Source organism: Scylla paramamosain, chromosome 12 (genome assembly GCF_035594125.1).
Source record: "Scylla paramamosain isolate STU-SP2022 chromosome 12, ASM3559412v1, whole genome shotgun sequence".
Taxonomy (NCBI): Eukaryota; Metazoa; Arthropoda; class Malacostraca; order Decapoda; family Portunidae; genus Scylla; species Scylla paramamosain.
The window spans coordinates 16,604,377-16,627,171 of record NC_087162.1 but is presented as its reverse complement, the minus strand read 5'-3'; the positions used below and the strand labels follow the sequence as shown (position 1 = coordinate 16,627,171).

Here is a 22,795-nt window from a genome sequence, read left to right as displayed (position 1 = left end):
TATAAGCTTTATAACTTTTTTGCCTGTTTTTGCGCGTTCCTACAGCTTGAAATTGTGCGTGCAGGTGTCATACATATTGTGTCAAGGAAGGATACGGGGAAGAAATCAACAAGCCTGTTCAGTCGGCTGTGACTGTAACATATTACAAAGGACACAATATTATTTTTTTAACTGTCTGGACTACTACTACTACTACTACTACTACTACTACTACTACTACTACTACTACTACTACTGCTACTACTACTACTACTATTACCATGCTCTCGAGATAATGATAACGGTCTTCCAGAGAGAGAGAGAGAGAGAGAGAGAGAGAGAGAATTAGGTAAGTCTTACGTAAAGAGAGAATAATACTCAACGGGCAGAGGAGAGATAAGAGATAGTTCGACAAGGAAACGACCATCATCACATATCTTAAAAAAAAAGTAAGAGATGCGATAACTACGTCAGCCAAGCCCTTCTCTGTACCCACTCCTATATCTCCTCTCATAAAACATTATCACTTTAGAGAACAAACTTGGTATTTTTTCCTTAGTTACTGAACAGTCATCTTCGACAAAAGCTTGACAACAAGGAGCTGTTTGTGCTTGCATGACCCGATACCCTTAACCTTGAGGAGGTCATGGACCTTCCTTCACCAAGGACATAGCAACACTTGTGCAGACTAATGTCCGTGCCTGTATAAATGACTTGATTTACTATACGCCGTCCAAACATGATCTGACAGCAACTACTGTACTATTATAATATTATGTTTAATGTTACTTATCCACTTAAAGGAAATAGTGCATCATACACAAGTGGCAACTTCAGAAAAAGCTTTCCTTCACCAGGAACATAGCAACACTTCTACAGACTGATATCCTTACAAATGTAAATAACTTGTAAATAGTCTATTGTGCTTGTGGTTATCTATGTTACCTATTCACATGAAACTGTAATAATGCATCATATACTATATATGGCAACTTGAGAACAAAAATTACACAACTACATAAAAAGTCTTATTATCTGTTTTTGTTAATTATGTTTTCATGAGTGTTCAAGGTCTTCATCATGCTAGGTAGTGGAATATGTGCGTTTTTATCTCACGTTTTTATCAGCACATTTTGAAAGATGAATATAGCTCGATCATGAAATTGCCTAAGCCTCAAGGAAAACTACACTGAAGTGGTATAAGTAGATTATCTCCTATGTGCTAATCAGAGGTAAAGGTAAGTGGAAGCCGGTGCCAACGCGAGGTTGGCGAGGACTAAGGCATCCGCGCACCACATGTTGACAGGGAGAAGGCGGAGCGGTCTGTAGCAAGTCAGCTGTGAGTGAGACGTCTCTCTGCCGCACCTTCAGTTATTCCACCCACCGCTGCTGCCTTAACGTGGAGCCATGGCCAATGACAACCTCTCCGCGGTGCTCTATGCCAAGAATGATCTAAGGATGGTGAGTGTGTTGTGTGGTGTTGTTTGAAGGTTGTTTCAGTTGTGTGGAGTCGACGAGAGACGGCCGCCTGGCCGGAGTGCCTTGTTTGGTGGTTATTATGCAAGAATATGGATTGTTTAGGCCAATTGACTGTATGACAGGATTGTTTTGTTCATGTTGAATTTTATCCCTGTATTCTGATTAGCTGTCAGTTTTTATATTCATGTCATTTCGACAAATGATCCTCGGCTGTTCGGTGCCTGCGTGGGCCGCGGGTTAGGAGACGGGGTGAATCTGCACTTTCAGACAATAATTCCATTACTTATTACCTCTTTCCCACAGCACAAGCTTTGGGATCTGGTGAAAAGGTGGGTTGTAGCATGAGGAAACAAATATGTGCTATCTTACACTAACCAGGAGAGAGGGGCTTTGATATCATCTCATATACTCCCCAGAGGGGGCTTCTTCCACCGCAGATTCCCTCATAGTCAAGCTGTTTGATTTTCTTATCCAACCCTTAAAAAAGTATTCCTTATTGTGGCTAACTGTTGTGCTTTGGTCTCTTGGTTGTGTATTGCTATCTTGCTCCAGTCTTGCCTATGTAACACTGAACAGCATTTTAAAACTAGATCTAACCAAATGTTTTAATATGTTAATATAATAAAAGGGTGAGGCACCTTTTAAGAATTGCACTAATTAAGCACAAGATATGTCCTACCTGCTGTCTTAGTAGCATGATATTCTCAATATGTTACCACTCAGGCTATAAATGATCACCAAGGCCTTCTGAATGTCTCTGCTCTACAGAGACCACCCCTGTACAGGGTGACCCAGACAAAGCACCACACACTCTTACATAATTTGCACTCTTAACCCCATCAGCATCTGGTGAAAAGGGAGTCATGTGGATCACCCTACTACACCCCCAGAGCTGAGGCATAACACAGCTGGCCACATTTATGCTCCCACAGAAAGGCTCAGCAGCATACACTGCAGCATACATCACTGCCTCTTCATAATGAGACCATTACTTACCCTGCAGCTATTCTAATCCTTAGATCACACCAGATGCAGGGTGCTCCTGCACCCTGACTAGGTCCATATGCCAATGGGCCCCACCAATGGGTTCATGCTCCATCCTGAGAGTAAATGAGACCACTGACTCATATCCCATACCCTTTCTTTAAATTTCTTAACTGGGGATATTGTTGATTTATGAGGGTGATGTAAGGATTAAGAATGCTCCACAGGTGACAGTCATACCTGTTTGTTATATATTATTTGCCATTACTACAATAGTAAGATCTGTTATTGTGGGAAAAAAGAGAGGCTGAACATTTGAGAGAACAGAAGAGGAGTTGAGGAAGGGGAGGTGTTTGAATGACAAAAAAAGTGCAGCATCCCTCATAGACATAACTACAAAACTGGAATAAGTGAGAATTGTATATTGACTAAAGAAAAAAACTGTATGAATGTAGATATGGAAACAGGTTATATGGAGTGTATGATACAACTGGGTGAATACACAACTGAAACCACATCCAGATTGATACACACAAATACATACACTTAGTATTTTCAATGGAGATTTTATCATTAACATTTTTCTTTTCTGTCCTCAGGAAAACCGTCCGATTCCAGAGCCTGGTCCTAATGGTAAGCAAAGGGCTCTTGATAATGATGCTCTTATAATTATATGCATATTGGACAATATATGCAATTCAAAGGGATTTAGTAGATTTTTTTTTTTTTTTTTTTTTTTTTTTTGTGTGTGTGTGTGTGTGTGTGTGTGTGTGTGTGCGTGTGATGAACATATATTTTGTACTTAATTTTAAATATCCATTTATGGTACATGTTAGTCTTATCTCTCCTTAAAAATCATGAATTTCCATGAACATTTATTTAGCAGGCCTGTAGAAAAAAGACTAGACACACTAAAGACTACTGAAAGCAATTCTATACACAAACTGCAGCTAATAAAGCAACATAAAATATAGACAGTGACTAACCAACATCAGTCATCAGTTCCACTATAAGTTGCACTGTAAATTAGAGGTGTGTTCAGCATGAGGTATGCACCATGTTTATCCCCTGTGCCATAAGTATGACAAATTGGGCCATTATTTAACCGACAAAAAAATGTGAGAACACAGTTAGATCAAAGTTGTAGTACAAAATCCACTTGTGGATAGTTTTGTTTAGACAGGCAGAAGAACAGAGATAAAGGCAGGACTAAGATGAGGACAAGAGACAGGCTAAAGAAGGAGGGTAATGATTGTCAACAGTGACACAACAGGGACCATCCTCACTGTTTCCTTGCTGGTTATAAAGAAATGGGGCTACATTTCATTTTACTGATAGCACAGCACTGCTCTTGTAATGATAGGAAATATGAGAATGTAACTATATAAAATTTAGGCTTTAAAATCTACTCATGAAAAGTTTGTGTCTAAAAAGGCATGATTTTGACTAAGCTGCAGAAAACAGGCATTAGGCAGGGTGTTCCAGTGCACTGGTGGTCTTTAATGATACATACAAAATAGATACAATGGTAGTGTGCAGAGTGGGTGGCGGCCAGAAGTAGTGATGCTCTGATTCCGTGACTGGATTGCTGCTGACCTATGAGGGGTCACAGCATGACCCATGCCAGACAGCCCAGTGCTGCCTTACACCACAATAAGGCTTGTATTTGGGCAGTTGTCAGTATTTTTTATAATCGACTGGTGAATGGCAATTATTCTGCCTCACTGCTGCTGCACACCTCCTCTTCTACATTATTATTTAATTTTACTCAATAAGAAGGGCTATTATGGCAACCATTATAAGTTCTGAATTCAGTTTACTGAGGCTGAGTGCATGTGTGCTATCATAAACATATCACTCTCCTTCCTCCACAGCCACAGAGCATTTCACTCCACTTATATTGCAGCAATTCATAACTATTAAATTCATTTATTTATTTATTTATTTTATTTTATTTTTTTTTTTAGGTCAGAGGGCCTCTTGAGAAGTGTCTTGAAACCCCTCTTGAAAAAGTTAATCATACATAGGAGGAAGTATAGATGCACACTGGGAGTTCCAGAATTTACCAGTGAAAGGGATGAATAATTTATTAGGGAGGTGGACAAAACAGGGGTGAGAGAAAGTAGAAAGCCTTGTACAGCAAGGCTGCAGAAAGAGGGAAGGCATACAATTAGAAAGATCAGAAAAGAAGTTAGCATGAAAGGTGCAATAAAAGATAGGAAGAAATGCAACATTGTGGTGAAGAGAGAGAGGCGGAGGACAGTTAATTAGAGGAGAGAAGTTGATAAGATAAAATGGTTTCGATTCCACCCTCTTCAAGTGTGGAACCACCCCATATTTATAAAGTATACTCCTTTCATGGGCAGATAAGGTCCTTGTACAGAGTTAGCTGCTGATAAAGTGAGAAACACTGGTTGAGACAGCTCAGAATAACTAATTTCATAGAAGTTATTTTTAGCAAGAGACAAGATGTGAAATTTCCAGTTCAGATAATAAGTAAGAGACAGACGGAAGATGTTCAGCGTAGAAGACAGGAACTGTTGAATGTCATTAAAGAAGAGGTGTAGAAGGTTTAAGGAGGAGGAAAGAGTAAGAAATATATGCCTCTGTGCCAGATGCTATCACCTCTATTATACAATCAGCATACAGCATACAGCTCTGACACAGAAGCAGTAATCATTTCATGTAAAATTAGAATGATAGCTTTTCAGATTGCCATGATTAGTAGAGGCAAAATGCCTCTGCTTTGGGGGATCCTGAGAAGGAAGTGGAGCAATAAGACAAGATACAGATATGAGGTTGTGATCGGAGGAGCCTAACAAAGAAAACAAAGTGACAGAATAAGAAGGATTAGAGATCAGGAAAAGGTCAAGAATGTTGGGTGTATCTTCCAAGACAGTCAAAAATATAAGTAGTGTGTTGTACTAATTGCTTCAGGCTGTGAAAAAAACAAAATTAAAGACTAGTTTACTATATTGGTTAGTGAAGGGATAGGAAACCTTTGGTTGGTGGGAAATATTTAAGTCTCCAAGAATGGAGGTGTCTGTGAAAGGGGATCAGGATGTGCTCCACTTTGGAATCTGGCATTTTTCATAGGGGAGTTTGGTAAGAAGTGTACAGCACAGATTAATTTAGTTTGAGAATGAATCTAAGATAAGAATGACACATTTAAGAAGTGTGTGAAAGTAGACCAAAGGTTGAATCTAATTTATATTAGAGATGAGAAACATGAAAAAAAAGGTAAATTATGAAGGAATTCCAGAATGTAAAAAATTTCTTGAAAGGATCTGCAAAGAAATTTTACTAGTATTGCAGCAGTATTGTAAGTGTTTACAGTGTGTCAGATTTGAATATATTGATAGACTTGCCACCGTATGCATTTTAGTATGTTTAAAAGAGAAAATATGGCTTTCTTTAATTTAGTTTTTATTTACAGAGGTTCTTCTCCACATGAGTTGTGTTGGTATATGTGGATCTGATGTCTCATATCTGAAGAGGGGAGCCATTGGTGACTTTATTGTCAAGGCACCAATGGTTTTGGGTCATGAATCATCTGGAGTAGTTGCCAAATGTGGTAGTAATGTGAAGAATCTAAAACCAGGTGAGATAATCTGTGAAGTATTTTCAGTAACTAATGCATTGTTTCTTAGTCTTTTTGTTCTAACACTACTGCCACTCAAGCAAAGGCAGTATGATTACCTTTGAAGTAAGATTTAGCCTCCCCAACATCCTATGTATGATTATAAGAACTGGGCTACTCATATGTATTCTTTTATTGTATGGCATCAAAGATATCAGTGGTCAGCAGAACTGATGAGCAAAAATGGTGAAATGGTAAAAGCTGAGCTTCATGTTGTCACTCTTCTTTTTGGAAACAAATTGAATGAGCTTTCTTCTCTCATTTTTTGTGCCTGTGGCCAGCCTCCTCTACACAAAAATAAAATGATACTATGGTTGCTCCTGCTCAAGCCATTTTCTTTTCTTTGTGTTTATTTGCTGTGTAAATGATGTGCCTTATATACTTGTTTATATAGATAGGCCATATTGAGTTTGTTGATGGAAATATTCCTTCTGGGTGTGGCTTCACACTCTTTTTCATTTAATTGTGCTGTTTTTTTCTCTTTTCTTTTTTTCTTTTCTAGGAAAATATTTGAATTTATTTCCTTTTGTAAGATGTGTGTGTATCTCATCCCAGGTGACCGGGTTGCCATTGAGCCAGGTGTGCCCTGCAGGATGTGTAACTTCTGCAAGAGTGGGAAGTACAACCTGTGTCCTGATGTAGTCTTCTGTGCCACCCCGCCGTACGATGGGAGCCTGTGTCGCTATTACAAACATGCTGCTGATTTTTGTTTCAAGTAATGTTCTGAAATTTTAAATGAAAAAAAACTGTTCACTTGATCCACCACACTCAAAGACTTTTATCTCAAAAAATTATTAATTCCATAGTCTGCATTATGAATTGTGATAATGATAAGGAATATACAACTTCAGTGGTGTGAATAGTCTTGTATATCAGTACCAAACATCAAAAACCATGCAAGAAACTTTATGTATTTGATGTTTGTTTGTTTTTTTATTGCTGAAATTGCACACTTATTATCATTATCACAATTTATAATGCATATTTCTGTGTGGCTTGTATTTTTAGATACATAAATACTTTGAGTGTGGTAGGTAAGGTGTTTGGTAAGAGTTGATGAAGAGAAAGGGTACAGAGGGAGTGATTTGTGGAGAGCATTGTGTCTTTTGCAAAGGGAAGGAATTTCATGGACCAGGTGTTTGCTGTGAGGCGTGTATGATAAGTATTTAGCGAAAGGAAAGGATGTGTTTCAGTACTAATGATTGAAAGAAAGTGTATAGCTAAATAAATAAGTAAGGATGGATTGTTTCAAGATGGTATGGGCTTGTTGGTAAGTTGTTAAAAAGAACCTAGAAGTTTTTGTGAATGTGGAGGGCATGTTCAAGTAGAAATTAATGTGATTAAGTAGTTTCCTCATGAGATTATGATAAAGATGTGTGGTGTCCCCTTGGTTGTTTGATATGTACATGGATGGTGATGTAAGGGAGGTGAATGTGAAAGTGTTAGATATTAGTTTAAGTCTAGTGATTGCTGATGATAACATGGCTAGGCTGGTGTTTGTGGATGATTGATTGGGAAGGGAGATTGAGACAGCTGGTGAGGAGTTTAGGAGTGAGTGAAAGGAGGGAATTGAGTTAGTGAAATGTAAAATAATGAAGTGTATGAGGATAGAGTTGCTTGAGATGTAAAGTAATGAAGTGTATGAGGATAAAGTTGCTTGAGATGTAAAGTAATGAAGTGTATGAGGATAGAGTTGCTTGAGATGTAAAGTAATGAAGTGTATGAGGATAAAGTTGCTTGAGATGTAAAGTAATGAAGTGTATGAGGATAGAGTTGCTTGAGATGTAAAGTAATGAAGTGTATGAGGATAGAGTTGCTTGAGGATAGCAGACCATGTTCTTTGGGGAAATAGTGTGATTGAATAGATTCCTGTTCAGGTAGGGCTGTGATGCATATGTACAGTATGTATGTTCTTTGTTATTTAATCTCGGTATGGATGGTTTTACAAGAGAGGTGATTGCAAAAATGTTGGGTATAGGTTTAAGTTTAGTGAATGCTGAGGGTGGTGAGTGAAATCTACATCAGCTGCTATTTGCTGATGATACTGCACTGCTTGGTGGTTAGGAAGGAAGATTGAGACAACTGGCAGAGTAGTGTGGAGAATTTTGTGTGAAAAGAGGGCAAGAGTAAAGTACCCTATTTAGTTCTGTCTACAAGGGTTCCTCTTCTGCAGCCTTTCCTATGTTCATATGGAGTTACTGTTCTATCTAGAAGGTTAATGTTACTAATTTTTTTCTATTTCAGATTACCTGATCATGTCTCCTTGGAGGAGGGAGCCATCCTTGAACCATTAAGTGTCGGAGTTCATGCTTGCCGCCGAGCTGGAGTCACCATGGGCTCAAATGTGTTGGTATTAGGAGCAGGACCAATTGGTTTAGTCAGCTTGCTCACTGCCAAAGCAATGGGAGCATCTCAGATTTGTGTTACAGGTAAGTGCTGTATCTTTCTGGCTTTACTTGTTACAAATTACCAAGGAATTTGGAATTCTCAAAGGTGGGGTTGATGTGTAAGAAAAATAGCATTGAACTCACAAAGTTACATTTCTAGCTTTCTTCTACCGCTGTTTTCATGACAAGTTCTCTTCTGATCTTGCTAACTGCATGCCTCCCCTCCTCCTGTAGCCTTGCTGCACAAGACTTTCTTCTTTCTCTCACCCCTATTTTGTCCACCTCTCTAATGCAAGAGTTAACCAGTATTCTCAATCATTCATCCTTTTTTCTAGTAAACTCTGGAACTCCCTGCTTGCTTCTGTATTTCCTTCCTATAACTTGAATTACTTCAAGAGGGAGGTTTCAAGACACTTATCCTTCAATTTTTGAGTACCACTTTGGATCCTATTTGGAGACTGGCATCTCACTGGGCTTTCTTTATTTTATTTTATTTTTTTTTGGGGGGGGGATTTTTGTTGCCCTTTGCAGGTGTCTCTCCTACATAAAAAAAAAAAAAAATCATATCTATATATACGTGTTTTACAGAGTAGTTATACCGTGGGAGTCACAGAAATAGGCACGAGTTAATTGCATGCTTGCTTCCTTGGCACATCCAGAAATGTTCACCCTACACCATGTGAGCAAATGGTTGTGGAAAAAGAGAGCAACTGGCAACTCCCACACGTCATAGCGCTGCCTCAGGATGGCAACAGAGATGCCAGTGATTATTTATTTGTGGTGTGTTTGTCACCCTCTCCTTCCCTGGCTTTTTGCGTTTTTTGTGATTCTGCATCCATAGTTTGTTCAAGACCTAAGAAGCCTTACCCTTCATATATGCTTTCAAATAAGTCTTTCATTGTCATCAGCTGGCAGTTGAAGATCAAACCAAGTCTGACAGCCTGTGAGCCTTAAGAAATAAATCTCAAACCTCTCTCTACAGTGTCTGTAAGGACTGTGTCGCAGTGTGTGAAGAAGCTCAACCTTCCCTCCCACGTTGCTGTATCAAAGCAAGTGGTAAATCCTAATTAAAAAACATGACTGTGTGGCTTTTTCTCAAAATTACAGCACATGGCCACTTGACAAGATCAGATCCATTCTATGGTCTGATAAGAACATGTTTACTGTCACTGGTATACCAGCTAGACATGTGAAAAGGCTGCCTAACTCAGATCAACTTGACCTGTGGTACACGGTAAAAACTGTAAAACACACTGAAAATGTGATGGTTTGTGGAGCTGCTACTTACTATGGAGGTAACAAATGATATTTCCTAGAGAAAGGGCAGTCTATGAACAGGGTAAATGTGAACATGCATTTTGCTTAATGTGACCTTGACAACCTGAAAATCAGTCCATACAGCTGATACACCTAATCTGTGACTTCCATTGTATGTGGATTAGAGTTATCACATGCACAAACCTGTTTTGGAACATTTATTTTTCTTGCATTATGAGAGAAGTATTGAAACCTTTGCAGAATATCATTCAGTCTTGAATAAGTACATTTCCTTCGGCACACTGTTATGAGATACTCCTACAATTTGGTTTACAGTAAAGTATTTGTAAGTGGGTTTTAGTGGTGTGTTGTTGCCATTCAGTTATTTGCAGATCTATACAGTGCCTTGTATACCTGCCATTTTTATGCATCCCAAATAAATAAAATAAAAAAATTTTGTATTTACCTTTAAATCTTTATTCTCACACTGTGTTAAGGCCCATCCACACAATCGAGCACAGCTTGATGGGCACTGCCCACAACCAGGCTAAATCCACAGGCACAAAATTAATATAGTGTTGACTACATGGTGTCGATCTGGCTCAGTCAAACCCGGGCAACAGCCAGAGGGAGTAAACATGGGCAGTGTCTGGTGATTTCACACAACTACCTAAACGGGCACTTTACCTGTATGTTAGTGGGCACAATTGGTAAGCTGGTCAGTGGGTAAACTGCCCACTTGTGCTCACAGGCACAGCTCAATCATCTGAACGTGGCTTTAATTGGTGATCTCTTTTAATTTTTGTAGTTATGCATTGTAATTTCAGTACTCTTTACAATACTTTGGTCTTCCAACTCTTTCTGCTGTATTAGAATGAATGCATAAATATTATTATCTATTGGATATACTTTCTAGATAACTTTCCCTTTAGTTGAGAGGTTATTAGGTCAATTCTAAAGGGTAAGGAGAGATAGAACATTTTTTACAGTATTTATTTTGTCACACTTATGGTTCAGAAAGTGTGAAGCCTCCTTGGCTGGTAGCTGGTGGTGAGGAAACATTTTGTGGTAGAAAGCTGACCTACTGGCATTGTGATGTGGCTGACCTATTAATAGAGGCATTGATGGTAGAAGTGAACCCTGGTGAAGTGGAATGCTCACAAAGTTGCTTGAAATGTGGACCTGCCGTAGAAGAGTCTTTGTGGGCCTGGTGACTGGTGGAGGCAAGGGACATGATTCACTACAACATCAGCAAGTCATGTTGGGTACTGGGCAGGATTGTCAGGGCTGTGTTGTAGTGGCTTTATTTCTGTAACCACTCTGACCCCAGAAGAGTAAAGGGTGAGATAGGAGGGACTGTCAGGTGCTCTCAGGTGTAATACCATCAGATTATTAGCAGGCTTCTTGTTCTATATTTTGCCTGCAGGTGGAAAAAGAGAAAGGTTGGGTAGTACAGAAGGGAAAGGAAAGCAACTTGAGTAAAAATAAGGTAGGATGAAAACTTGGGAGACCGTAATGACATAAGCCTAAGGGGAGTACAGACTGCTCAAGCTTTGAGTTCAAAAAGAATTCATTTGACTCAAGTAGCTCAGGCCAGCAGTAATTAAATCCCTTTTATACAAACTCCCCACCCAAGCAGGCATCTGGGTATGAATAGTTTCCTGTCACATCAGCATTTGGATACACCTCAGGTACCTTGTTGCATTCAGCTTCTGGTTTTATCCTCCATGCCATCAAACCCTTGTCCTTAATAACACTGAATGATCTCTCTTGCACACAGCTTTCTTTGGGTTGACCTATACTAAAAACCTCAGCTGGAAATTTCTCATCTCACTTGCCTACTCTGGCTGAAATAATTTATACAAGTTGAATATTTATGTTCCCTAAAGTTTTTCCATTCCTAGACCTCACCTGTCTTTGCTTAAATTATGCCTATCATGTGGGAGGGATTCCTCTTGTATGCCTTAGTTCTAAACAAAGTTGTGGTCATAAGCTATTCATTCTACCTCCATTTCTTTAACAGACCGTCTTTTGTTTTTCACATTCTATTTCTCAATCCATATGCATTGATATTTGGAATGGTATGGAGGTAGTGTTAGTACCAATAGAAAACACTCATAGACTTAACATTGTTGGAAAGAAAATACTCCACAAACTCAACTAAGATCTTATATACAAATATCAGATAAACATAACTGTTACATTTACATGATCATGGCTTGTCAGTGGAATACTACCACATGATAAGCACAGACACACAAATACATCATTCAAATTTCAGTTGTGAGCTGAGCATGGTAATATTTTATGTTGATTTACATATACATGGCCTTAAAACATTTTTTTTTTCTGTTCAGATATTGCTGAGAATCGGTTGCATGTTGCTAAAAGCATGGGAGCAGATCACACTGTCTTGGTTAAAGGCGGCAACCTGGAGGCACTGGCTGAGGAAATAAAGAAGCTGATGGGAGACATGCCAGATGTTACCATTGAATGTAGTGGAGCTGAATCAAGCATTCACTTGGGAATTGTGGTAGGTATTTTTGGAGATATTATATTTTTCAGTTTAATCAGAGCAAAAAAAAATGCATGCACATGGGATTCAGAAATGTTTATGTTATTCAGTATTTTTATAAGTAAAGTATGTTCTTTGGAAATATCATTAATCTAAGAGTCTCTGAATTTAAATTCATTGGGTTATTAAACTATTTAGTTTTCATTACAACATATTTGTGTATTTTTAGCTTACATAATTTTCAACTTTCTTGTGTACATCAAGTGTGCTTCACTAACATTGATATTGTGTATATGGTAATATATTTGTATATACTTGTGTAATAGCACCGTATTATTCCTTATAGGAATATACTTCTTTTAAATGAGGCAAGATATGATTTACATTTGGTATTGATAAACCTAACCATCTCTAATTGCTTCATTTAGTTACATGCATTGAATTGGAAATAAGTTGGTTGGCGTACAGACTTGCTTTTCCAAATACAGCCATAAAGTACTACATACATAGGTACATTGTAAAGGAGAACAAGTATTTTGACAGTGCAATTTGAAATATTCTTGATAGAAAAATGCAGTGAAAGATTGAGTACTTTGGTGCAAGTTAAGAAACATTATGGCAAATATTGTTTGTTGTATGCATGAGGGTAATATGGGAGATAAAGTTTTGACACCTGCATTATGTCATGGCAGCCTTGGTGCTTCTGTGTGGGCTATCTCTGCTGTAGGATGCCTGTTTGAATTTACATAGCTCTGGTAGTTTAATATCATCTCTGATAGTTGAAACCCATATAATTGATTAAAGAGGGAGGTGACAAAACCAAAGAGATATAAAAGTTGGTTAGTGTAGACACACAGACTGTTGTTGCAGTGCAACAACAGTCTGTGTGTCAAAGTTAGCTGTGCAACAACAGTCTGGTGTGTGTCATTGTGTCATTGTAAAGAAAGTGGTAGTTTGTCACCAATACATAACAATAGTTCTAGCCATTCTTGGAAGACTTCTTTTAGTGCCCTGAATGTGGTAAAACATTCTGTGGAGGCTTTTCTTGTGTGACAGCAAGACAAGTGAGGGAAGTAAATCATGAGGTGTCTGTGAGAATGGATGTCAAACCAGCATTTACATTGTAATCATTATGTCAGTTTTGCTAAACCAACTCTCTTTCTTCATTTGCTTTGTGGCCTGCCTCTGTAAGGGAAACTATCAAGGCCAGTGGTTTCCAATCTATGGGTAATTTGGATAATTTGAGTGGGTAATGGTAGGCTGAGAAAAAAGGCATTCATATTGTTGTGAATGTGTGCATGTGTGTGTTTGTATGTATGTGAAAATGTTATTGTACAGTATAGGTGTGAGACAAAACAGGGAGAGGATAATGGACACGTCTCATATGGGACAAGGGACAGACAGTGGGCACAGTGGTGAATTACTGAGATAGAGAAGGCAGAGGGGAGAGACACACCATCTTGCCAATGTGCGATTCTGTTCTCCATTGCCTCTGTGAATTGCTGTGCCTTTCCTGGGCTTTTTCTACATTACTGCAGCTGCAGATAGAAAGCATTGTGTTGTAAGGAAACTGCCTGAGGCTGTGATTGCCAGGAACTGAGGTATCACGTCCTTGTACTATTCTGTGTCAGTGTTTGTTAAAGTGCTCGGTTTTGCAAAATACAGTCTTTGGTTTTGTCTTTGTCCTGTCAGACAGCATTGTGTTGTGAGAAATTTGCCTGAGGCTGTGATTGCCAGGAACTGAGGTATCATGTCCTTGTACTGTTCTGTGTCATAAAGTGTTTGTTAAAGTGCTTGGTTTCGTAAAGTACAGTCTGGTTTTTTCGTCTTTGTCCTGTCCTTCTCCTGGATTGCATCACATTATCCACCACCCCACTCAGCACAGCCACATCAATCCCCACAAACACAGGTGTTTCTGGCTGTTTGGCATTCTGAGTGTGCAGCATAGCAATACATTCAGGGCATTCTGAGTGTGCAGCACACCAATACATTCAAGACTAACTCAACTGTATATTAGAGAAAACTGGGGCTTTGAAATTTATATTAGAATAAATCTTCAAATATATATAAAAGAAGAAATGAGTTGGCAACTTTGCTTGAGATGTCCATCATGGGTAGTGGTGCCTGACTTTCAATCGAATGATCGTTTGCAACTGTTTACCACCATTTCTTTATCATATATATGAGTATATACTACTGTACTTACACTTGATGTGGGTAACACAAACTTAAAGTCAGTAAATGGGTAAGATAATGAAAAAGGTTGGGAACTACTGATCTAGACCATTCAGTCAGTGTGGTTTCATCAGCTGGATACCAAAAAAGTAAAAACACTCAAGTGGTAACACAAAATCAGCCTTGGTGGATGCTCGTGAGTAACTAACGTGCTGGGTAGGTCTGCAGGGACTGGCTGCCATGACTGTATGTAGGTACTAAAACTTGTGTCATATGTTACTCAAGAATACAAGAAAAAATTTGCCGCAATGGTTCTCAAAACTTCAACAGAACATGAAAACTTTTTCCAAGCACTTGATGTACCAGGTAGACATTCTCTGAAGACAAGTAGCAGAGAGAGAGAGAGAGAGAGAGAGAGACTGCACCATTGCATTATTTCATTCATCCAGAGCAGTTTCTATTCATCAGAACTGTCCTGTCTTGCTTCACAGATAAGCTTTTATTAAATGCTTTTTTTGTTGTCATCTGTTGTCTCTTCTGTCATCTTCATCTTAGCTTTACACTGCTAGAAATTTTGTCCATTTATCCTCTTTTTCAGTCATTGTTCTTCCATCCTCTCGATACATCTTAGCATGCCTTTTACTCTACCACTCGTGTCTAGATATTTAACCAGATTTGCAGCTTTCCCAGTTTTCACCCACCAGTTGCCTCTTGCACTTCTTGTGTGATGTGATATTTGATTCTCCAGACTCAATTCATTCCCAGTTCCATTCCATCTGCAACAGTCTTACACACTGTCCTCCTGTATATTCAACAATCCCTCAAAATACTGTCTACCTCTTTCTAACAGCATCTTCCTCAATCAACATCACTTGCTCTTCTCTCCCAGACATCTTATATTAGGGTGGAATATCTCTTCATTTGTGTGCTGGCTGATGTGGCATTGTTGGGGGAATATTTCTTCATTTGTGTGCTGGCTAATGTGGTATTGTTGTTGGTTTGACATCCTGAAGCTTTTGTGAATTTACCATTTCTTGTCACACTCTTAACCACCCTGCATGTGTCTCAGATTCAGGAAGCTGGTGAATATTGTGGATTATGGTGCAAGGGTATTTCAGAGTAAAAATGCTCAAGTTTTTGCTCTAGGGAGTCAAAAGAGAAAAGAAGCTTAGATTAATGGTAAGTATAGTCAATAGAGAAAAGAAGCTTAGATTAATAGCAAGTATGTAACATCATAGTTGCACCATGTAGCATAAAGTGAGTGCAGATTTTAGGCCTCCTACCATGCCCAACCTCCCTTCCTGAAAGTGCACTGGCCACCCCACCAGTTTATAGAAATAAATTTACAGGACAAGATGATGCTTCTTCATGCAAAAGCAATTTTGGGTACTTTCATAGATAAATTACTGTATGTAACTGTGCTATGGAGTACCTTATGCTACTGTACAGTCTGTGGCATTTGCAATTAGAACTGCTGATGTGAGCATCACATTGCACCAACTTGCTCCCCCTCAGTCTGAAAAAATCTGCCAGGTGAAAGCAATTCCATGGCAACATATGCTAGTCCCTCATGTATTTTTGAAAGCATAGAATAACAGATTCAGTGTTTGACATATTGACAAATATGGAAAAAAGTTATCTTTTGTGACCACTCCTTGCTTCAGCTAACTAAACAGTTGTGTTTGCTTTAAAGAAAGTATTCTACTGAGGTGATGTGTGATACCTGGAAAATATACAGGCCACGATTACATAGTACGAGTATTAGAGTTTCACTAGAATGCTGAAACAAGTAGAAAAAATAAGCTGTATTAATATTGCAGTGAAAAGATGAGTGCATTGGTGAAGAAATGGAGCAATGAGGAATGCAAGGATGTGCCTTACCACAAACATGGTGGGGTGCCCCAAAATGTCTGACAACACCCAATATGGTATCAAGAGACAGTTAATGGTATATCCTCAGCTTACAGCAAAACAACTAAATAAACAAACATTTTGGAGCACCATACCAACATGTTTGTGGTGAGGTACATCCTCATGTCTCTCATTCCTCCATTTCTTCACCAGCACACTTGTAGTCTTTTCACTGCAATAGTAACACAGCTTATTTTTTCTATTTGTTTCACCATTCTAGTAAAATTCTAACATTTGTACTGTGTAATCATGACCTGTATATTTTCCAGGCATTGCACATCACCTTAGCAGAACACTGTTTAAAGCAAATGTAGCTGTTTTGTTAGCCAAAGCAAGGAGCTATCACAAAAGATAACTTTCCCTTATGTCAATGTCAAACACTGAGTCCATTATTCCATGCTTTCAAGAACATATGAGGGACTAACCTAAGTAGCTAAGTAGGTTATTTTCTCCTGGTAGATTTTTTCAGACCAAGAGAGAGTTAGCTGCCAGTTTGTGCAATGTGACACTCACATCAGCAAAACTTATAATTGAAAATGTTGCTGACTGTATATAAAACTGCTATGGAGTACCTAATGCAAAGACAAAAATAAGATAAAGCAGCTTGATTGTTCAGAACAGATGCTTATTATGTCCCTCACATTGCTCTCCTCTCATCCAAGAGCTCTTACTCCAAAATACCATTGGTTCAGGCTTGTGAGGATACATGAATTTGAAAGATAAATCTGTAGATATTTTCAGAATCATGCAATTGTTTAAATCCCACACACAGTCTTTTTAGGTGGTTAAGAATGAGACAAAGAATCATACATTGTAAACAAATGCAGTAAAAGTCAAGATAGGTAGCCAACAACAAAAGGATATATTTCTACCTTATTATGATGTCCAGGAGAGGAGACCAAAAGTTGCCTAGATATTGACTGAGAAAGATACTGTTGGGAAGAGCTATTGGGAAGAGATAGACAGCTTTTTGAGGGATGTTGGATATACAAGAGATTGTTGAGATTGTTGCAGATGGAATGAAACTGGGAATGAATGTGTCAGGAGAATTAAATGTCATGGGTCTTGAAAGAGAGAGTGCAATGGGAATTAGGGGATGAAAACTGGAAGAAAGCTGCAAACTTTGTTAAATATGCAGTCAAACATTTTATAAGTGACAGGAGAAAAGAAGGAGTGTTATGTTGATTTGGGCTTGTAAAGGGGATGGAAGAAGAGTGACTGGTAAAGAAGATATTTAAATAAGATTTTAATGCTATAAAACTAAGAGAATATGACAGATGGGAATGATGGGTGACTATGAAAAGAATGTAGTAAGAATATCTGTCAACCAAGAAGATAACTGTTCATGATGAGTTGACAGGTCAAAATTACCAACAGCAATGTGCCCTCAAGGACCTGTACAGAAAAAGTACTATTACCAGTGGTAAGTTCTGAAAGATTATGCACTGAAGTTGCTTGATGAGTTACAGAAAAAGCATTTTCAGTGAACTTGTATCATATACATATAAATGACAGAACCAAAGAACCAGAAAAATATTGAATTGTTTACATTGATGTATTTCTAGTACACAAAACTTACTTCAAGGTCTTTTTCTCTATTCATAAAAACCTTGAAGAGAGTGCTCATATGTGTGCACCATTTTCATGTCAGGTTAACAATTATAGTTACAGTATTAAGATTCATGTCACAATGTTACATTATATTATATAGCACTGTAAAGGACACTCAGTTAATGCAAATCTTTACTACAGTGACTTCAGGCTAAGCTTGCCCAGAAGCCTTGCCCTGCCCTATACCACTTTTTACAGAGTAGCTGATTGGTGCATTCACAATGTTCAGATTATTTCCCTAAATTTTAGTATTTCATCTTCAGTAGTATTTGTAAAAATTCTAATAGGGAAACAATAATACTATTAGTGGTAATCATGCATATAAATTGAAATTGGAGAAACAAATAAACATTTATCAGTGATAGCTAAAGTTAGGAATGAAAACAACTTGAATAAAGTCTTTTGTAGCAAATGTAAAACAAAAATACCATAAAACTAATAAAAATTGAATACTAGGCTTCGTAAAAGTAATGAATAAATAGTGGCTGAATTCAAAAGTTACTTTTTATCACTGATTATAGTTCTTATCACTGATAAATCTGAAAAGATATTACTTCAATATTATTGTTTTCCTATTAATACTTTTCATAAGTTAGTTTAGGATATTGCTGAATTTTAAGGTGATTCAAAATATTTTCAGTGTTAACATTTTGGGAAATTAAGAGTGGCACAATCAGCCGCAGCCTCCTAGAAAAGCTGGTGGGGAGAGAGAGGCTGTGACTTAAGACAAGCTTAGCCTTAGTTTATAAAATACTGTATGCTAATTAGAAAACTAATTATAAAATGGTGTATACTAATCAGAAAACTAACAAATTTTTGTTAATTTACCAGGAACTAACAATTACAGTTATGCAACTGAAACTTGTGAACAACAAAACCACTTCATCATGTTATCTTGCAGGCTACAAAATCTGGCGGAGTGTTGGTGTTGGTTGGGCTCGGTCCAAGTGAAGTCAAGGTTCCCATAGTTAATGCTGCAACAAGAGAAGTTGACATTCGTGGCATATTCCGTTATGTCAATTGGTAAGAATCAGATAAAACACAATATCAGAATAATGAAATACTCATTATTATTTACTTGCTTTAAACAATTTAAAGAGATGTGATCATCACATGGGTGACAGCTTTGCTGACAGCCACCAGACAACATATTTCTTTTCCCACAAGATATCATCTGCAAACCAGGTATCAAATTCCTTTGTCAGAATGAGCATGGTTATATATAATGAGTTGATAGAGGTGTGTGAAATGGTACAAATTAATATATATTTAGGATCCTAACATTTAAAAGGAAAGGACTACATAGGATTGCATGTGAAGCATAACAGGAGATCTTCAAGTCTATAATGAGTATGTAAAATAAGACAAAAGAGTATTAAGACTAATATTAAAAAGGAAAAGACTACATAGATTACATAGAAAACATAATAAGAGACCTTTTTGTCTTATAAGGCTACCAATATGACTATGTACTGCAGTTAATCTGTTAGAAAATAAGATGCAATTAAGTAGATAGCTTTGATATAGCAAGGTTTTTTTTTTTTTTTTATGTAATTTCCTGACTTTTATGTCCATGTAGGTAAACATCCTTTCTTCTCAATCCTCAATTTCCATTACATAACATTTTCTTACTTTAATAAATTCCATCTTCCATTACAATGGATCACATGTCTCCACCTTACTGACTTCATCTCAAACATTGGTTCCCTTTTCTTTTCCAGCTATCCACTTGCTTTGGACATGATTGCATCAGGGAAGATTAATGTGAAACCTCTTATCACACACCGCTTCAAGCTGGAGGAGTCCATCAAGGCATTCGAGACTGCTGCCACTGGTTCTGGAGGAGCCATCAAGGTCATGATTTCATGTGAATAACACTGCATTGGATCCTCAAGATGTGTCTACATACAGATGAACCCAAAATAATCTGGAAAAGTGACATTTGTGTAAATATTTTATAGAGTTTATGATGAAAAATATCTTTGCCTCAAAATAAAACTTGCCATATTAACATGAAACAGCCATGTTTGTGTTGTTATAGTTTTCACCAGCCTGGATTGATTAGATATAGGAAAAATGGGCATGGAGAGTGGGGTGGGGGCAAATTATGGCTACATATTCATGGAGTTGGAGATAAAAACAACAACATTCAGGAAATATTGATGGAAATGCTGAAGGAACAATATTCAGGAAATATTGATGGAAAAGCCAAGACAACACAATTACTAAGAATAGGTGTCTAAATCATCTTAAGTAATACATCTTTTTACTCCCTGATCCTTGAAAGTCAGAAACTGCACTAGTATAAAACAAAAACCAATTAGAAGATTAACTGAAAAGTACAAATTAAGACCACACATGCCTGCTTTAAGATATTTCAAGTGAGCAATCTTTAGGCACTGTAAATATATATATATATATATATATATATATATATATATATATATATATATATATATATATATATATATATATATATATATATATATATATAATTTTTTTTTCCCAAAGATTATTGATGATTCACTAGTTGAATAAGCTGTACAGACATATTTTCACAAAGTACGCACATGTGCTTGTCCATTTTTCAATACAAATTGAGATTAAAAAGATTTTGTGGTATGCATAATGAATTTCTCAGTTGATAAATTCTACCAAATTACTTTTTTTTTTTTTTTTTCATAACTGAGTTGTAAGATTTTCAGAAATAAGAGTGAGAAACTATAGTGCACATTTATACTGTTATTTCATAACTGGATAGCTTTTTATTAAAAAAAAACATTGTGGCTAAATCAAATGTAATTATTTTTCTTTCTAGTTTTTAAATCTTTATTGATGCTAGGAGTGGTGAAACAAAGACAGAAAAGGAAATGTAACTTTGTTACAAAGGTTAAATAAAGAAGAAAAGTTACACACAATTTGTTTTTTACCAGAATTACCTAAAGAATTTGTAGTAAAACTCCATTAATGAAATTATATAGGTGAAGAGTGGATGTTAACAACAGGATGTTTATGGTTGTATGCAGGTGATCTGATAGTGATGAACAAGTCAACTAAGGTAGGGCCAGCCATATTGGAGGTGTGAGGCCCAATTATAAACATTTTGGGGAGAGCCCCTGAAGTTATTATTAGCAAGTTCTGTGGAATTGATGATTATGTGAAACATCCCTCATTGACTTTTATGTAGGTATTTACAGAAAATAACAATTCTCTCTCTCTCTCTCTCTCTCTCTCTCTCTCTCTCTCTCTCTCTCTCTCTCTCTCTCTCTCTCTCTCTCTCTCTCTCAAACCTTCAATATGGTGTTGGGTATAGGTTGCAATAGCAATAGACTGTTGTGTACACTTGACGAGACTAGCGCATAGAGGTGAGGAGCTCAAATGGCAGCTGAAAGTGAATGCTGGCCCTGGCTGCAGCACTATAAAAGTTTCTGGATCTGTTAAGTGAATATGGAAGACATTGTGGTGCTAGATTTTGCACACTCAAAAGCAGTGATGATGGATATAACAAAAGATAGGGTTAAAATGAAAAAGACCGAGATTGAACTCTAAAGAATTGATGTACTATAATAACATCCCATGATAAGAGCGAGTTTTAAAAGCTGCAGAAATACTACTAATGAAATAGCTGGGAGGTGCAGCATTAAAGAGCCAGTAAATACATACTAGTAATGTATCGGATACCAAGCTTTATAGCACCACAAAGTCGGTGGCAGCAAATATTTCTCAGAATGCGGTTGGGGATAAAGCAAATACGCAGATTTTTTTTTTTTAAATACATATTACAGAGGATTTATGCATTTATAAAATATGCAGTAAAGAGCCAAATACTTGGGAAAGTAAATAAAGGCAAATGGATGATGGAGAGAGTGCCAAGAGCAGTGTTGCACAAGTAACTGCAGTGGTTAAAAGGCCAATCTGCACCAATGCCGTCACATTCATACTCAGGCAATCCCAGGCATCCCACTCCTCTAACCATCAAATACTTAATATTGACAATGAACAGACGCCCCACACCAGAAAGGAGAGTGGAGAGCATTATCTATAATTATATATCACTGCTACACGTTTGTCATTAAAAACATGTTTATTCGAGACCTGTCTTATTTCCTCGATTTTCACTGTCCAGTTCTCCACATCGAGTATCTGAACCTTTTCATTATTTCACTATCTAACTTAAAGCTCAATTTCTTTTTTTCTTTTCTTTTAAATGTGTCTTTTTAGTATATGGCCCAATAATAATGCCTTTTCTTCACTTAAACAAAATTAAAATGTCGCCGCCTGTGAAATTACGTTTATCATGAAAATTCTGTCAACACGCTGTAATTTTCTAGCATGCGTGACCATGACCAAAAAAAGTCTTGAAGATATTTCCCCTGCCATTAGCTCAATACAATATGGCATAATAAAGTCGTGAATGGGACGCGTCCAGACTGATTGAAAATCTGGTGCTCTGGAAAATGCATATGAAAGATAGGCGTCATCGCTGAACATGGTTGAAGTCAACGGAACTTCCGGAGGTTCTTATGCATTTTGAGTTCTACTGAATAGCTACTGTTTTCATAAACCATGTGACCCAACCAGTAATGTTAACTAAAGCTAACTTATGTTCAATAAAGTGGCCACTCATATATTCGTGTCAATGAGATAATTCATCGTACCACCATTTCGATACAAATATTTGGTTTTAAAGCAGTGTCACCTTCAAAAGGACACCAATATTTAATATCTTTATGTCACTATATACATTTTCATTTAACACATTCAGAACATCATCTATATTCTATATCTTCAGGAGGGACAGTAATAGATCGAGTATTCAATGGAAGAACGAAGTTTTGGGCATCAAACTGGTACTGA

At 37.4% G+C, this 22,795-nt stretch overlaps 1 protein-coding gene and 1 long non-coding RNA gene across 3 annotated transcripts in view; one reads left to right on the top strand and one right to left on the bottom strand.

The window, feature by feature from the left end:
• Positions 1–1,240: 1,240 nt before the first annotated feature.
• Positions 1,241–20,856, top strand: LOC135105777 (sorbitol dehydrogenase-like). 2 transcript variants are annotated; one of them, XM_064014249.1, is made up of 9 exons: positions 1,523–1,571; positions 1,762–1,787; positions 3,042–3,075; positions 5,879–6,043; positions 6,638–6,797; positions 8,327–8,511; positions 12,084–12,259; positions 18,840–18,961; positions 19,660–20,856. In XM_064014249.1, the coding sequence occupies exons 1-9, from the start codon at positions 1,538–1,540 to the stop codon at positions 19,811–19,813; spliced, it is 1,056 nt and encodes a 351-aa protein (XP_063870319.1). In that variant the 5' UTR covers positions 1,523–1,537; the 3' UTR covers positions 19,814–20,856. The 2 variants fall into 2 exon arrangements, with proteins under 2 accessions (XP_063870320.1, XP_063870319.1); XM_064014250.1 differs by lacking the exons at positions 1,523–1,571; positions 1,762–1,787 and adding an exon at positions 1,241–1,440.
• The window catches only part of LOC135105780 (uncharacterized), an 80,816-nt gene continuing 77,006 nt past the window's right edge, over positions 18,986–22,795 (bottom strand). The window contains exons 3-4 of the long non-coding RNA XR_010271005.1: positions 19,571–19,865; positions 18,986–19,112 (exon numbers count right to left, since the gene is read on the bottom strand). This is a non-coding gene — a long non-coding RNA (uncharacterized LOC135105780). The remainder of the gene's footprint in view (positions 19,113–19,570; positions 19,866–22,795) is intronic.

What these genes read in the sequence shown, in the direction of transcription:
- LOC135105777 (XM_064014249.1), top strand. Translation starts at nt 1,538, where the DNA reads ATGCAAGAATATGGATTGTTTAGGCCAATTGACT. An exon ending in CTTTGGGATCTGGTGAAAAG is followed by an intron (nt 1,788 to 3,041) that starts GTGGGTTGTAGC and finishes TTCTGTCCTCAG; the next exon opens with GAAAACCGTCCGATTCCAGA. An exon ending in ATATTCCGTTATGTCAATTG is followed by an intron (nt 18,962 to 19,659) that starts GTAAGAATCAGA and finishes TTTCTTTTCCAG; the next exon opens with CTATCCACTTGCTTTGGACA.